At 24.7% G+C, this 16,490-nt stretch overlaps 1 protein-coding gene across 1 annotated transcript in view; it reads left to right on the top strand.

Moving 5' to 3' along the window:
* LOC141289454 (uncharacterized) overlaps positions 1-9,842 on the top strand; it is a 40,945-nt gene extending 31,103 nt beyond the window's left edge. Inside the window, exons 8-11 of the mRNA XM_073821547.1 lie at positions 2,417-2,532; positions 4,833-5,005; positions 7,791-8,017; positions 9,834-9,842. Of these exons, the coding sequence (XP_073677648.1) occupies positions 2,417-2,532; positions 4,833-5,005; positions 7,791-8,017; positions 9,834-9,842 (525 nt within the window). The remainder of the gene's footprint in view (positions 1-2,416; positions 2,533-4,832; positions 5,006-7,790; positions 8,018-9,833) is intronic.
* Positions 9,843-16,490: the final 6,648 nt, after the last annotated feature.

Below are 16,490 nucleotides of genomic sequence, written 5' to 3'. Positions count from 1 at the left end.
ACCGAGGTCTGGACCTCGGTCATTTTTGTATATTCAAAAATAAAATGCCAAGCTCTCTGAATGATTATTTAGCCGTTTAAACCACCTCATATCACATGAGTGTTTGCAATTCATGTTGATGCGAGAAGCTAGCGCAGTGAACGAGGCTTGAGAGCGCGTTGAGTGAGAGCGCGTGTGCAGCCTCCGTTTGTTGCCAGATCCACCTATTATACGTGTATTTTGACTCATTTTTCCAATTTATTGTGACACTTTGGGACGTTTATAAAGTGGAAAGTTGAACGTTAGTGTTACTGATATATTAATCTTATTTACAAAACACAAGATTTGAACTTATTTCGGATATCTTTTTCTTTATTTTTGTAATTGCTTGTTTTTCGTAGCAATATCCGGCAACATTGTACATTCATAAAAAAAATCTTTTAGACAATCTGTAATTTAATTGCTGACAGGAAGATAACACAATCGGTAAGACAAACGCAGCGATCATCGTTAATATCTGAAAGAAATGTATAACACTATCAAAAACAATAGCATAATACAAATCTGTTTGTTACAGAATGAAATAGGCTACTATGACAAATAACGTTACCGTTACTGGCCAGCAGGAAGACGTCTCATGCTCTTTAGTCAACGTTAAGTCATCAAAAAAACATTAATTAAAGCGGTGTTTCTCAACCTTACTTCGGACCTCACTAATTTTCAAACCCTAGTTACGGCCTTCAGGTGAACTCGTTTACTTTCGGTTTTAAAGACAAGAAGTTCAGATGACACGAACACGGAATTTGGTTGAATCATTTGTAAACATAATGCCAAACATGTTATTAAAAGGCACACACTATCTATCTATCTATCTATCTATCTATCTATCTATCTATCTATCTATCTATCTATCTATCTATCTATCTATCTATCTATCTATCTATCTATCTATCTATCTATCTATCTATCGCGCCGTGTAATAAAATAACGTTATTAACCGGTATTTTTTCTAGAAAACCGTTCTCGGAACGTATTGTTTAATGAGGAACGCAAGAACAGAAACGTTATAATATCGATTCTGCTCGGAGTGAACCGAATGGATTTTTTTTTCGTTTTTAAGCCCTGCTTAAGGCTAATATATTCATACTAAAAGCCAAAAAACTTTAATTTTGATTTCAGGGGGACTTTAAATACTTTTATAAAGCGGTTAGTTCCATTCCTCAATTCTGATTGGTCAGCAGCTGTGTGGTATTCATGATACAGCACTGCTATGACCGCTTCACTCAACGGTTTTGTGTATCATTGAACCTCCTTAGCAACCACCCTTAGCAACGTAAACACAGCTGCAGCAGTTAGGGACTACTTTTTACAGCGGAAGGCAGTTAATGATTTTACTTTATGAAAACGTAGAACTCAATATATATAAATTAATATATATTTTTGATTTTTATATTTTTATTGTGTGGTAACCGTTTTATAAAAGCTTCGCTTCGCGTCTTGCCTAACAACGCCCTTCAGCCGTGATTTATTCACGATACAGCACGGCCTCTCGTACCTTATTGCTTAAATATATAGTTCATTACAAATTAAATAAGTTAAATATTATTGGTATAATGGTGCGTTCACACCGTTCAGGCAACGCGTCTAGTTTGACGCATGTACGTTGAAGCTTGCAACGCTTGCTTTTTGGTTTGTTCACACTGCAAACGACTCCTCCACCGCTTTTTGCACACTTCCCCTGAATAAACCATGGCAAACTAGTAGGGACTGGACATTTTGGAAAATGACTGAGCTGGCTTGACTAAAACAAGGAAGTAATCCGTGCATATGGTCAATTGTATAGGAACACATCCCTCTGTAAAATCCTTCAGGATATAGACAGGAATAAAAATGTAAAGTGTGGTGTGTGTAAGTGCTACTGAAGTGGAGATTTATGGCTCAGTGTAGGAGAAAAAACTCATGGCCTTTAAAAATCTGTATTGTAATTGAAATCTTTTGACACAAATAGATAAAGTGCTATAAAAGAAACACTTAACAGTGTATTTTGGATGTTTTCTTTCCACTAGTCTGAAAAAACACTTGAGAGCTGCATGAAAAAACATTTTTTTGCCTGCGGTTTCTCCCCTTAAATGTGAGATGAGTATATTGTCTTTCTGAAGTATCTAGGCATGTTTACACTGCAGCTGCACTTCCTCCTCTGACCATGAGGTGGCGCTCGTCTCCTTAGAAACAGTTGCCGTGAGGTGCAGCTGTTGCTATGGCAGCGCAGTGAAAGCTGTTGTGGAGTTGTTCTGCTGTATTTGACTGTGTGTGGGTTTCGGAGCCGCTGCGCTCACTTTGACAAACAGCAGACTGTTGGAAATGACTCTGAGCTCTCTCTGATCAAATGACGGGCTTCTTGTCGGCCGTTTCTTTCTTGCCTGTTCATAAACTCCAGACGAGAGAGAAGGAGGAAGAGGAGGAGGAGGAGGAGGTGAGGAAGGACGGAGGTCAGGGGAGAGCCGTGACATCACAGGAGCCGCAGCCTTCATCTGATGTCATCACCACTGAGAGGTGAGCAGCTCATTAATTATTTATGATCTGATCAGACACACACTAAAAGTGAGAGAGTTCAGAGAAGCACAGAGAAAGATTTAAAATCATTTTATTTATTTTGACGTTTATATGATTTAATACATATTTTGTATATTTTATTTATATTTGTTTTTACTTTAAAATTGTTTATTTTAATTTTTGCATTTTTATTAATTTATTTAGATTTTTTTATATATTTACTTTATTTAATTAACATTTTTCTGATATCATTTTTATTTACTGTTTGGTCAATTTTATTTTGATTTGTTTTTATTTTAAGATCATTTTAATTTTATATTTTATGATTTAATAGTACTTTGCAATTTATTTTTTAATTATTGATTTTAATTTTGATATTTTAAAATTTGTTAAGTTATAATTATTTATACCGTAAGTTTTACTATGTTTTATTTTAGTTTTTAATATTACAAATATAGATTTAATTTTTTTTATTTTAATGATTTATTAGTGAGTTATATTTCAATTCATTCTTATTTTGAAAGTATTTATTTATTTAAATTTTATATTTTTATGGTTCAGATAGATACTTAGATTAATTTTTCTGATTGAATTAATTTTTAGTGTGTTAATTTTGTTTTGTTTTTATTTAAAAATGTATTTTAATTTTATATTTAATACATTTTTAGTGAATTTCATTGTTATTTGTTTTTATTTTAAGATGATTTTAATTTGACATTTTATGACTTAAAAGTACTTTGCGACTTTTTTTTAAAATCATTTATTGATATTAATTTTACTTTTTTTAGTCAGTTTTACTAAGTGGTTATTTTTGTTTTATTTTAAAAGTTTATTTTGATTTTGCAATGAAATGATGTCTTTTTAGTAAGTTATGTTTCAATTTGTTTGCATTTTAATTTTATATTTTTATCATTTAATAATATTTAGCAAGTTTAATTCTGACTTGTTTAAGAAAATATTTTATTTTATACTTATAATTATACTTTATTTTAGTTTTTATTTTAAACATATTTATTTGAATTTTACGATGTAATGATTTATATTTAGTAAGTTATGTTTAGATTTGTTTACATTTTTAAAGTATTTATTTTAATTTTATATTTTTATATTTTTATTTTCATTTGTGTTTAAGACATTTATTTTAATTATACTTAAATTTTTGTTTCTATTTAAAAAAATATTTTATTTTAAAGTGTAATGATGTATTTTTAGTAAGTTATGTTTAAATTTGTTTACATTTTTAAAATATCTATTTAAATTATTTATTTATTGAGCATTGTTTATTCTGATTAGTTTTCATACACTTATTTTATACTTGTACAAATAATTCTAATTATACTTTAGTTTTTATTTTAAAAATAAATTTTAAATTTATTGAATTTCTTAATTTTAAAGTTTTTGTTTTGATTTTTTAAAAGTAATTATTTAAATTTTACATTTTAATTAAATACACATTTTTGTTTCTATTTAAAAAATTTTAATTTTACAGTGTAATGATTTATTTTTTAGTAAGTTATGTTTAAATTAGTTTTTATTTGAAAAGTATTTATCTTTTAACATTTTTTTTAGAGTATTGAGCACTGTGTTCTTAGTTTTTGTTATACTTATTTTATACTTATACAAAAATTCTAATTATACTTTAGTTTTTATTTTAAAAATATTTATTTTAAGTTTAATGAATTTATTAATTTTAAAGTTTTTCTTTTCATTTTTTTAAATTATTTATTTAAATTTTTAATTTTTAATTATACATAAATTTTTGTTTCTATTTAAAAATATTTTTTGTTATACTTGTTTTATACTTACATAATTTTTTATTATACTTCAGTTTTTATTTTAAAAATATTTATTTTAACTTGAATGAATTTATTTATTTTAAAGTTTTTATTTTGATTTGTTTTTTTAAGTATTTATTTAAATTTTTACGTTTTTAAATTTTTAAATTTTTGTTTCTATTTAAAAATATTTAAATTTTACAGTGTAATGATTTATTTTTAGTAAGTTGTTTAAATTTGTTTTTATTTGAAAAGTATCTATTTATTTAAATTTTGAGCATTGTTTATTCTGATTAGTTTTTGTTATACTTATTTTATACTTAAAAATATATATTTTTAAATGTATTTATTTATTAATTTAAAAGTTTTTTTTTTTTCATTATTATTTTTTTTTTTTTTTCATGTATTTTTAAATTTTTTATGATTTAATTAATTTCTGGCTTTTCATCAACTCTCAAACCAAAGCCAGGGAGATCAGCCAGATATTTCTCAACAGTCTATAGTAAGTTTTTCTGTCTCTTGCAGGGATTTGCTGCGTGCGGCGAACGGTCGTCTGCGTCAGGTTCTGATTGACGTGTTGAAGACGACGGCGGCGGCGGAGGAGACCATCGGCCGTCATGTGGAGGGCATCCTGGAGGCGTCCAGTAAAGCTCATCTCAGATCGGCTGTGAAAACATACAGCGCTGCGACGCCAGGAGGTCAGAGACGGTCATTAACACACACTAATAACCACATAACTCCCTGATTTCACATTAATAAAGTCAGCCACACTTTGACTCAGCGATCAGAAGTGCTTGTGTTGAGCAGAAATGTTGTCTGGTTTAAAGAAGTGGGTGACATGAGAGTCACTTTGAGTTAATAACAGATGACGGGCCGCTTTAATTGATGCGTGCTCCTGCAGGAACAGGTGAAGCCACATCAGATCCTGTCCGTCTTGTTTGTCCTTTTCTGTTGACTCATTGTCTTTGCATAGAGATGTTCTGTGTACTGTGGAGGTGAGGTCATGTGACCTGCGTATGGGTGTGCTCACTCTGAGACGTGTTATTCACACACTATTATTAGTCTTATACTATCATTTTGTATTTTATTTGTTATTCATTATAAACAATATTTGTAATTATTTTAATTTCGGTTAAAGTTTTAGTAATTTTGTTAAGTGTTTTTAGGATCATTTTAGTCATTAATATTTATTATAATTATTATTATTAATATTTATTATTTTTAAATACATTTTATTTTAGTGTCATTAATATTTATTATTATTTTTATTATCATCATTAATATTTATAAATAAATGTTATAATTTGTTTTTTTGATTTTAGTTAAAGTTTTAGTAAATTTGTTGAGTGTTTTTAGTATAATTTTAGTGTCATTAATATTTATTATAATTATTATTATTAATATGAATTATTTATAAATAAATTTTATATATTTTTATTTTAATTTTAGTTAACGTTTAAGCAATTTTTTGAGTGTTTTTAATATCATTGTAGTATCCTTAATATGTTTTATTATTATTATTATTATTATTATTATTATATTTATTATTTATAAAAACATTTTATATTTTTTTATATTATTGTACTTAATATTTATTATTATTATTATGATGATTAATATTTATTATTTATAAAAACATTTTAATTTTTTTATTTGAATTGTAGGTAAAGTATCATTTTTGCTGTGTTTTTAGAATCATTTTATTGTACTTAATATTTATTATTATTATTATTATTATTATTATTATGATGATGATTATTTATTATTTATACATACATTTTATATTTTTTATTTGAATTGTAGGTAAAGTATCATTTTTGCTGTTTTTTTATAATCATTTTATTGTACTTAATATTTATTATTATTATTATTATTATTATTATTATGATTAATATTTATTATTTCTAAATACATTTTATAATGGTTTTATTTTAATTTTAGGTTTTAGTTTAAGTTTTAGCAATTTTCTTGAGTGTTTTTAATATAATTTTAGTGTCATAAATATTTGTTATTATTATCATTAATATGTATTGTTTATAAATGCATTTTATATATTTTTTATTTTAATTGAAGGTAAAGTTTTAGCAATCTAGTTGAGTGTTTTAAGTATCATTTTATTGTCATTAATATTTATTATAATTTTTATTATTATCATTGGGGTACTATTAGAATTTTAATTAATTATTTAATTCGTTTTTATTTATTATTTATAAATAATATTTTATCATTAATTTTAGTTAAAGTTTTATTAATTTTGTTGAGCGTTTTTAATGTGTCATTTTAGTGTCATTGGTTTACTATGATAGTTTTTATTAATATTTTTAATTAGGTTTTATTTTATATTTTATTTAGAAATATTATTTTTTAAATTATAATAAATAAATAAATAATAATAATAAAAAAATAATAATTATAAATTGTTTATTATTTATTTTAATAGTTAATGTGGAAGTCATTTTGTTGTGTTGTTAGTGTCAGGGTGCTATAATAGTTTTGATTTTATATTTGTAAATGTTATTATTTTAATTTTAGTTAAACTTTTAGTCATTTTGTGGTTTGTTTTTTAGTGCCATTTCAGTGTCATTAGGGTGCTATAATAGTTTTTTATGAATTATTGAAATGGTTTTTTTATTTTATTGTTTACAAATATGAATATTTTATTATACATTTTAATTTTAGGTAACGTTTTAGTCATTATGTTTGTTTTTTAAATTTTACATCACATTTTTGTGTTATTTATTATTTATAAATACTGTTTATTATTAATTTAAATTTTGGTTAATGTTTTAGTAATTTTTTGTGTGTAATTGGGGTGCTATGATAATTTTTATTAATGTTTTGAATTTACATTTTATTATTTATTTAATTTTCAACTTTTAGTAATTTTTTTTTTCAGTGCCATTGGCATATTATTGTTGTTATTATTAATTATTGAATTAGTTTTTAAAATATATTTTATTCGTTATTTATAAAATTTTATTATTAATTTTAATTTATATTAATATATATATAACTATATTTATTATTCATTATAATTTTTATTTTATTTCAGTTAATGCTTAGTTTATTTCAAGTAACAAAAATGTTTTTTTTTTTTTTTTTTTTTTGCTTCTCTATAATGGTTTTAGTCTGTGCTTTAGTTTCCATTCACTATAATGATCCTGATATATGATGTTGAATATGAGCCGGACACTCCTGTAACTCAACACCCAAAACACACAAAAGACCCTGAACAAAAACCACATCCTTATTGTGTGAGATCATCTGAGCGACTCATTCACGTCTCCTTCTCGCCTTTCTGATTTGATCCATTAATCTGCACTTCATTAAATCTTAATCAGTTATATCTCTTACATAATCCTGTTCTCAAAAACATCACCTGCTGCACATTTGAAGGCCTTTTCTCCTGCATGTGTTTTGCCAGATTCTAGTAAGAATAACCGAGTTGTTTTGATGTTGTGAATGTGTTCTGTCCGCACACAGAAGCGTCCTCTGAGAGCGTCCCCAGCGCCGAAGACGCCAGCCGGTTCTCCGCAGAGACTGAGGGCGACGAAGAGCTGGAGATGTCGCTGAGGATCCAGGGGGCGGGGCTGCAGCTGCAGGAGGCGGAGCTCCCGCTGGAGAGGGAGGAGCCTCTGATGAGCATCAGCACTCGACTGCAGAGCGCTGTAGAGAAGCTGCTCATCACCATCACTGACACCAGCACTCAGGTACTAAATAAACCCTTTCAACTGGGATCGGGTCATGGTTTCAGAAACACACACAACTTTTGGTCATCTAGGAGGCATTACATTGATCAAAAGTGACAGTAAATACGTTGAACAGTTCACATTTCAGTGTTTCTTAAGGAGCAAATCAGCATATTAGAATGATTCCAGAACATTATTATTGCTACTTTATGAATATAGCAGTTTTAACTCCTGTTAAACTCCCAAAAATTATGAATTATTTATTTTATTTTTAATATTTATTTATTGAATTTTTTTTTTTTACCTCATTTTTTATCATTTAAAAAACTATTTTTTACTTGTTTCTCATTATGAATATAGCCATTTTTTATTTAATCTTATTTCTTATTATTTTTTAAATGTAACCTTTTTTTTTTCCTATATATATTTTTTGTTTCTCATTGTGAATATCGCCATTTTAAGTCCTGTTAAACTCAAAAATTAGCTTTTTATTTATTTTATTTTAATTTATTAAAATTTATTACAATTAAAATAAAAGCCATTTATTATTTTATTTTTTTAATTTCACGTTTCTCATTATGAATATAGCCATTTTAACTTCTGTTTTTTTTTTTTTTTACTTTTCTCAAACTTTTAAAAATTAACTTTTTTTTAGCAATTTATTTATTTATTTATTTATTTATTATTATAATGATGATTATTATATTTATTTTTTGCCATTTTAAGTCATGTTAGTCTCTCAAAAATGAGCTTTTTATTTATTTTATTTTATTGTATTCTGTTTTTTAATTAATCTTATTTTTTTGTGATTATTTTTTCTATTTTTGACATGCTTCTCATTATGAATTTAGCCATTTTAAGTCCTGTTAAACTCTCAAAAATTGTTTATTTGTTTTATAATTTAATCTTATTATTATTATTATTATTATTATTATTTAACCTTATTTTTTTACAATTTGTAAAAATATGTTTTACATGTTTCTCATTATAAATATAGCTGTTTATTTATTTTATTTTTTTTGTTAATTGTTTTTAATTTAACCTTATTTTTTGTATATATTTTTTAGACTCTCAAAAATTTACTTTTTATATATTTTTTATTTATTCATTCATTACTGAATATAGCTGCTTTAACTCTTGTTAGACTCTCAAAAATAATTTATTTTATTTTTTATTTAATCTTATTTTTATTTCTTTTTTTCCTATTTTTCACGTTCCTCATTATGAATATAGCAGTTTTAACTGCTGTTAGAGTCTCAAAAAAAAAAATATTTTTTTATTTAATCATTTTTATTATTATTATTATCATGTAACACTGAAGACTGTAGTAATGATGCTGGAAATTCAGCTTTGTTCACAGATATAAATAAAAAGCTTTTATAAAAAATATAAAGCATTTTAACATAGATTCATATAGAAAACAGATATTTTAAATTAGAAAATTATATTAGAATTTTTACTGCATTTTTAATCAGATAAATGCAGGATTGGTGAGCAGAAGAGACTCAGAAACATTAATATCTTCCAGAGGCCAGAGGTTTTGAATGGTGGTGTCTGTGTATGGCTGTTAGTAAGTCAGGCTGTTGGTTAAACACATTATCACAGGTCACATGTTCACACAGTGGGCGGGGCGTCTGCTCCGGTTGCCTGTAGATACCAGTGGATTTGCATAATGCTCCTGTCTCCGTGGCAGCAGCGTGGCCACGCCCCCAGTGTTGGTCTGTAAAGCGAAACCATCTTTCCTAAGAGTTTATTTTAGCCTCGCTCTGATCAGCACTTCCTGAACATCAACAAATACCATTATCGCTTCAATAATCAATATGTCTGTTATCTCTAGAGCTCCTGATCGACTTTTTGGTTGATTCTTATGAAAAGATTTTTAATGAAGTGAGAACAGATGTATATTTTTTGTTAAACATAAACATACATTTATTATTTTTTGTATTTTTCCACATTTCTCATCACAACTATAGTTGTAACTCCTGTTGGACTTTTTATTCATTTATTCTTATTTTTATTTGACATGTTTCTCATTATGAATATAGCCATTTTAAGCCCTCTTTGACTTTTAAAAGATATTTATTTATTTTTTGTTTATTTTTTTATAAAATCTTTTTTTGTCATTTTTCTATTTTTCACGTTTCTCATTATGAATATAGCCATTTTAAGTCCTGTAAGACTTTTAAAAAATATTTGTTTATTTAATTTTTTTGGTCATTTTTCTATTTTTTGCATGTTTCTCATTATGAATATAGCCATTTAACTCCTGTTGGACTTTCACAAATGAAGTTTTATTTATTTATTTATTTTATTTTTTATATATATATTTTTTATTTCCCACATGTTTCTTATTAGAAATGTTTTAACTCGTGTTGGACTCTCAAAAAATATTTTTTCGAATTTATTTATTTAATTTTATCTTATGTTTTGTATTATGTTTTTCTATTTTCCATGTGTTTCTTATTATAAATATCTGTTTTAATTCCTGTTGGATTTTTTTATTTATTTAAATAGCCAATTTAACTCCTGTTGGACTCTCAAAATATGTTTTGATTTTATTTATTTATTTATTTATTTAATCTTTTTATTATTTTTAACAATTTATTACGGATATAGCCTTTTTAATTCCTGTGGACACTCACAAATGAACTTTTTATTGATTGATTGGTTTAACTTCATCTTATTTTTTGTATTTTTTTTTCTATTTTCTACATTTTTATTATTATGAATATATGGACTCAATATATATATTTTTTATTTATTTTATAATTTTTTTTAATTAACCTTATTTTTTAAATTTTTACAAAAATTTTTTTTAAAAGGTTTCTCATTATGAACATATCCATTTTAACTCCTGTTGGACTCTCAAAAAATATATATTTTTGTTTTATTGATTGATTTTGTTTTATTTAATATTTTTATTTTGTTTTATTTAATCTTTTTATTTTTATTTTTATATTTTTCATATCTTTCTCACTATGAATATAGTCATTTTAACTCCAGTTGGACTCTCAAATTTTTTTTAAATTTATTTTGTTATATATATATATATATATATATATATATAATTTTTTTTTTTCTCCTTGTATCTTATTATGAATATAGTTGTTTTAACTCCTGTTGAACTCTCAAAAATATTTTGGGGATTTATTTTATTTATTAATAGATTTTGTTTTGTCTTTTTTATTATTATTTTTTCTATTTATTTATTTTATTCTATTTATACTTTTTATTAATTTATTATTTATTGATTGATTGATTGACTGATTTATTTAATTGTATCTTATTTTTCAATTTATTTTTCATGTTTCTTATTATGAATACAGCCAATTTAACTCCTGTTAGACTCTTAAAAATATTTATTTATTTATTTATTTCATTTTTTATTATTGTTTTCTATTTTTACATTTGTTTCTCATTGCTGTTATAGCTGACATGCCACACAAATATCGACAAGCAGAAATCTGGCCCTGCTGAATTTGTCAGCCGTATATCTATATTGATATTTTCTGCTGCATATTTAAGGATTAGATCGCATCAGATCCTGTTTGACTTGAAATGTGAGCAAATGCGCTCATGGCAAGGTTATAAAAGAATGGATGAAATCCTCTTAAGCCGCTGATACTCTAATGGACACGTCTATCTTGTATAATCAGAGCAATGCTGCTGTAAAAGCAGTAAAACACCACGGTAAAAACGCCTCAAATCAACACTACAATGTGAGCAAAAACAGGTCAAAAGTTCAAAAGAACAGCATTTATTTGAAATAGAATTTTTTAGGAAAATTATAAATGTCTTTAAAGTCACCTTTGTCACTTTTTATTGATTAATTAATTAATTTAGTTTATTTTTTTTAAATATGTTTTTCTGTTTTTCATGTTTCTTATTACGAATATAGCCATGTTAAGTCCTGTTAGACTCTCAATAATTAACTTTTTATTTATTTATTTAATGTATTTATTATATTTAGTTAATTTAATTTTCATTAATTATACATGGACCACAACAAAAATATGAATGACTATGATGAAAAATATATATAGTTTTACAATTAATTAAATAAATGGTTAATACACTAATGAACTTATTTTGTAAATTATTTTATTATTATATATTATTTTTTCCCCCTGTTTTTCATGTTTCTTATTATGAATATAGCTATTTTAAGTCCTGTTAAACTATCAAAAATTAGCAATTTATTTATTTTAATTTTTTCAAAAAAAAAACATTTTTTTTTCACGTTTCTAAATTAAATTAACTTTATTTATTTATTTATTTATTTCTATTCAATCTTTTTTTCCTTTTCTATTTTTCACATAATTTTCGTTAATTATACATGGACCACAACAAAAAAATGAATGACTATGATGTAAATTATATATAGTTTTATAATTAATAAAATGAATGATTAACACACTAATGATCTTTTGTAAATTATTTTATTATTATATTAATTTAAATTTTTCACGTTTCTAAATAAAATGACCTTTTATTGATCTTTTAATTAATTTAATTTACTTTTAATTTAATCCTTTTTATATTCTTTTTAATTTTTCAAAATTAAAGTTTCTAAATAAGATTAACTTTTTATTTATTTATTTATTTATTTATTTATTTATTTATTTATTCATTTATTTATTTATTTCTATTCGATCTTTTTTTTCCTTTTCTATTTTTCACATATTTTTCATTAATTATACATGGACCACAACAAAAAAATGAATGACTATGATGTAAAATATATATAGTTTTATAATTAATAAAATAAATGGTTAATTCACTAATGAACATATTTTGTAAATTATTTTTCTCCTGTGTTTAAATAAAATTAACAATTTATTTATTCATTCATTTATTTATTTTCATTCAAACTTTTTTTATTTTTCTATTTTTAACATATTTCTCATTTATTATACATGGACCACAAAAAAAATATGAATGACTATGATGTAAAATATATATAGCTTTAAAATTAATCAAATAAATGGTTAATACATTATTGAACTTATTTTATAAATTATTTAATTATTATATTATTTTTAATTTTTCACGTTTCTAATTAATATTAACTTTTATTTATTTATTTTTATTCAATTTTTTTCTTCTATTTTTTACATATTTCTCATTCATTATACATGACTGTAAAATATACACTGCTTTTTTTGTAAAAAATTAGGGATCAGTAAGATTTTTATCGTTTTTTAAAGAAGATTATTCTGCTCATCAAAATTATAAATGTCTTTACTGTCACTTTTGATCAGTTTAATGCGTCCTGGATTAATAAAAGTATTAATTTCTTTTCCAAAATATCTTAATGACCCCTAACTTTTATAATAATTTCTCTCACAAGGTCTTTTATTTTGAAAACGAGCTTCACTTGTTCCATGTTTTAGTTTTCATTCCTAATAAACTGTTGTGTGTCTATGACTCTTATCTGGTAAAACTGGAGTTGACAGCTTTATATAACACAGTAAAAATGTCTGTAAATCAATACAACGCTGTGAGACGTTCAGGATAAGAGTGAAAACAGGTTTTAATCAGGCAGAAGCACGGATTTGTGGCGTTAATGCTGGTTTTCCAGCTCCTAATGGCTTCTGCGTGAGTTAATCGTGTAATGGCTTGTTCAGGAATGAAGATTTATGTGGAGGCGTTCATGTGGGAAGAGTAGTTAATCAATAATGTTGTTATCAGGGAGGCTTTGAGGAGAAAATAATTACTCGGATGGAATGAAGCGGCACTTATCTGATTGTTAATTGTCTTTAACCCTCATAATGCATGCACCTCTGTTTTGGCGTTAAAGAGAGACATAAACATTTCTAAAAAATGCACCGTTTTAAATAATGGAGTGAAACTTTGCTCATCCCTTAAAACAATTAAAATACACATCATTTATTTTTTTCAGAATTTTTTTACACAGTTTAGTGTATATTACACTAAACTGTGTAAAAAAAATCTGAAAAAAATGTGTATTTTACACACTTGAAATGAAACCTTTCCAGCATAAAAAAAAAAAATCTTTATATTTTTTATATTTTTGTTAGATATATTGTTAAATATGTAATTATTGTGGGTTGCATAAATTAGGTTAGTTCTGAGCAACCATGAGTTAAACATTTTAAGCAATTTCATTAAAATGGGGTTAATACCGCTAATTCTCAGATTAAATGATCTTATAAATTTAATACGATGATATATTCAAATAAAACTTCTCATCAGTGTTGGAAAACTATATATATATATATATATATATATATATATATATATATATATATATATATATATATATATATATATTATATCATAGTCATTCATATTTTCGTTGTGGTTCATGTATAATTTAAATTTCTAAGTATTTTTTAATTTTGTAATTAGTAAAAAAAAAATGGGTAAATGGCCTAATAACCTTATTTTGAAATATTATTTTTTTAACATGCTTCTCATTATGAATATAGCCATTTTATTTCCTGTTAGGCTCTCAAAAATGAACTTATTTATTTATTTAATCTTTTTTTTGTATATTTTTTTGAATTTATCACATATTTCTCACTAATTATAGATGGACCACAGCAAAAATATGATTGACAAAGATATATATGTGTATGTTTTATAATTCATTAAAAAGGCATACATGCACTAATAACCTTATTTTTAAATTATTTTTTATTTTTTATTTATTCACATTATGATTATAGCCATTTTAAGCCATTTTATTAATATTTTAATATAATTTAATATTTGTTTATTTATTAATTTTAGTTTTTTTTATCTGATTTTCACGTTTCTTATGAATATAGCCATTTCTATTTTTCACTTTTCACATTAATTATTCATTGACCACAACAAAAATATGAATAACTATAATGTGAAATACATGTATAGTTTTATAATTAATTAAAAAAATGGGTAAATGCACTAATAAATGTATTTTATTCTTTCTATTTTTCTGGTTTCTCATACAATTTTAAGTCCTGTTACACTCTCAAAAATTAACTTTTTATTTATTATTTATTAATTAATTTAGTTTAGTTTTTAAATATTTTTTTCAGTTTTTCACGTTTCTTATTATGAATATAGCCATTTTAAGTCCCGTTACACTCAAAAATTAACTTTTTATATTTATTTAGTTTATTTTTTTATTTTAATTTTTTTTTTTTTTCAATTTTTCACATTTCTCATTGATAATAAAAGTAATAAATCAGTATATTAGAATGATTTCTGAAGGATCATGTGACACTGAAGAAATAAATTATATTTTAAAATATATTCAAATAGAAAACCATTATTTTAAACTGCAATAATACAGTTTTTTTCTGTTTTTATGAATATAGCCATGTTAAGTCCTGTTAGACTCTCAAAAATTATTTATTTATTTATTTATTTAGTTTAATTTTTTTAAAAAACATTTTTCCTAGTTTTCACATATTCCTTATTAATTATACATGGACCACAACAAAATTATGAATGACTATGATATATATATATATATAGTTGTATAATTAATAAAATAAAGAGTTATGCACCAATTATTTTATTATTATATTATTTTTAATCATTTTTCTAATTAAAATTAAAATTTTAATTGTTTATTTATTTTATTCAATCTTTTTTTCTCTCTTTTTTTACATATTTCTCATTGATAATAAAAGTAATAAATCAGCATATTAGAATGATTTCTGAAGAGCTGTGTGAAACTGAAGACTGGGGTAATGATGCATCACAGGAATAAATCATATTTTAAAGTATCTTTATTAAAAATTGTAAAGAAAATTTTTTATTTAAATAGAAAATCAGTATTTTAAACTGCAATAATGTTTCACAATAAAACAGTTTTTTTCCTGTATTTTAATCAAATAAATACAGCCTTGATGAGCAGAAGAGACTTCTTTAAAAAAACGTCAAAAATCACACCAATCACAAACTTTTGAATGCCAGTTTTTTTTTTTTTTTTTACATTTATTTAAGGCATAAACAGTTTTTTCATGCACCTGTCAAGTTTAAGATTTGGGGCTTTCTGGTGTTTCATAAAGTGTTTTTTCAGACTAGTGGAAAGAAAACACCCAAAAGACACTGTGAAGTGTTTCTTTTATAGCACTTTATCTATTTGTGTCAATAGATTTCAATTACAATACAGATTTTTAAAGGCCAAGAGTTTTTTCTCCTACACTGAGCCATAAATCTCCACTTCAGTAGCACTTACACACACCACACTGAGCATTTTTATTCCTGTCTATATCCTGAAGGCTTTTACAGAGGCATCTGTTCATATATGTGACCCTGGAGCACAAAACCAGTCTTAAGTCGCTGGGGTATATTTGTAGCAATAGCCAAAAATACATTGTATGGGTCAAAATTCTAGATTTTTCTTTTATGCCAAAAATCATTAGGAAATTAAGTAAAGATCATGTTCCATGAAGATTTTTTGTAAAATTCCTACTATAAATATATCAAAATGTAATTTTTGATTAGTAATATGCATTGCTAAGAACCTAATTTG

This window comes from Garra rufa, chromosome 17, assembly GCF_049309525.1.
Source record: "Garra rufa chromosome 17, GarRuf1.0, whole genome shotgun sequence".
NCBI lineage: Eukaryota > Metazoa > Chordata > Actinopteri > Cypriniformes > Cyprinidae > Garra > Garra rufa.
The sequence above is the reverse complement of the archived record's forward strand: the minus strand, read 5'-3'. Positions and strand labels throughout refer to the sequence as shown.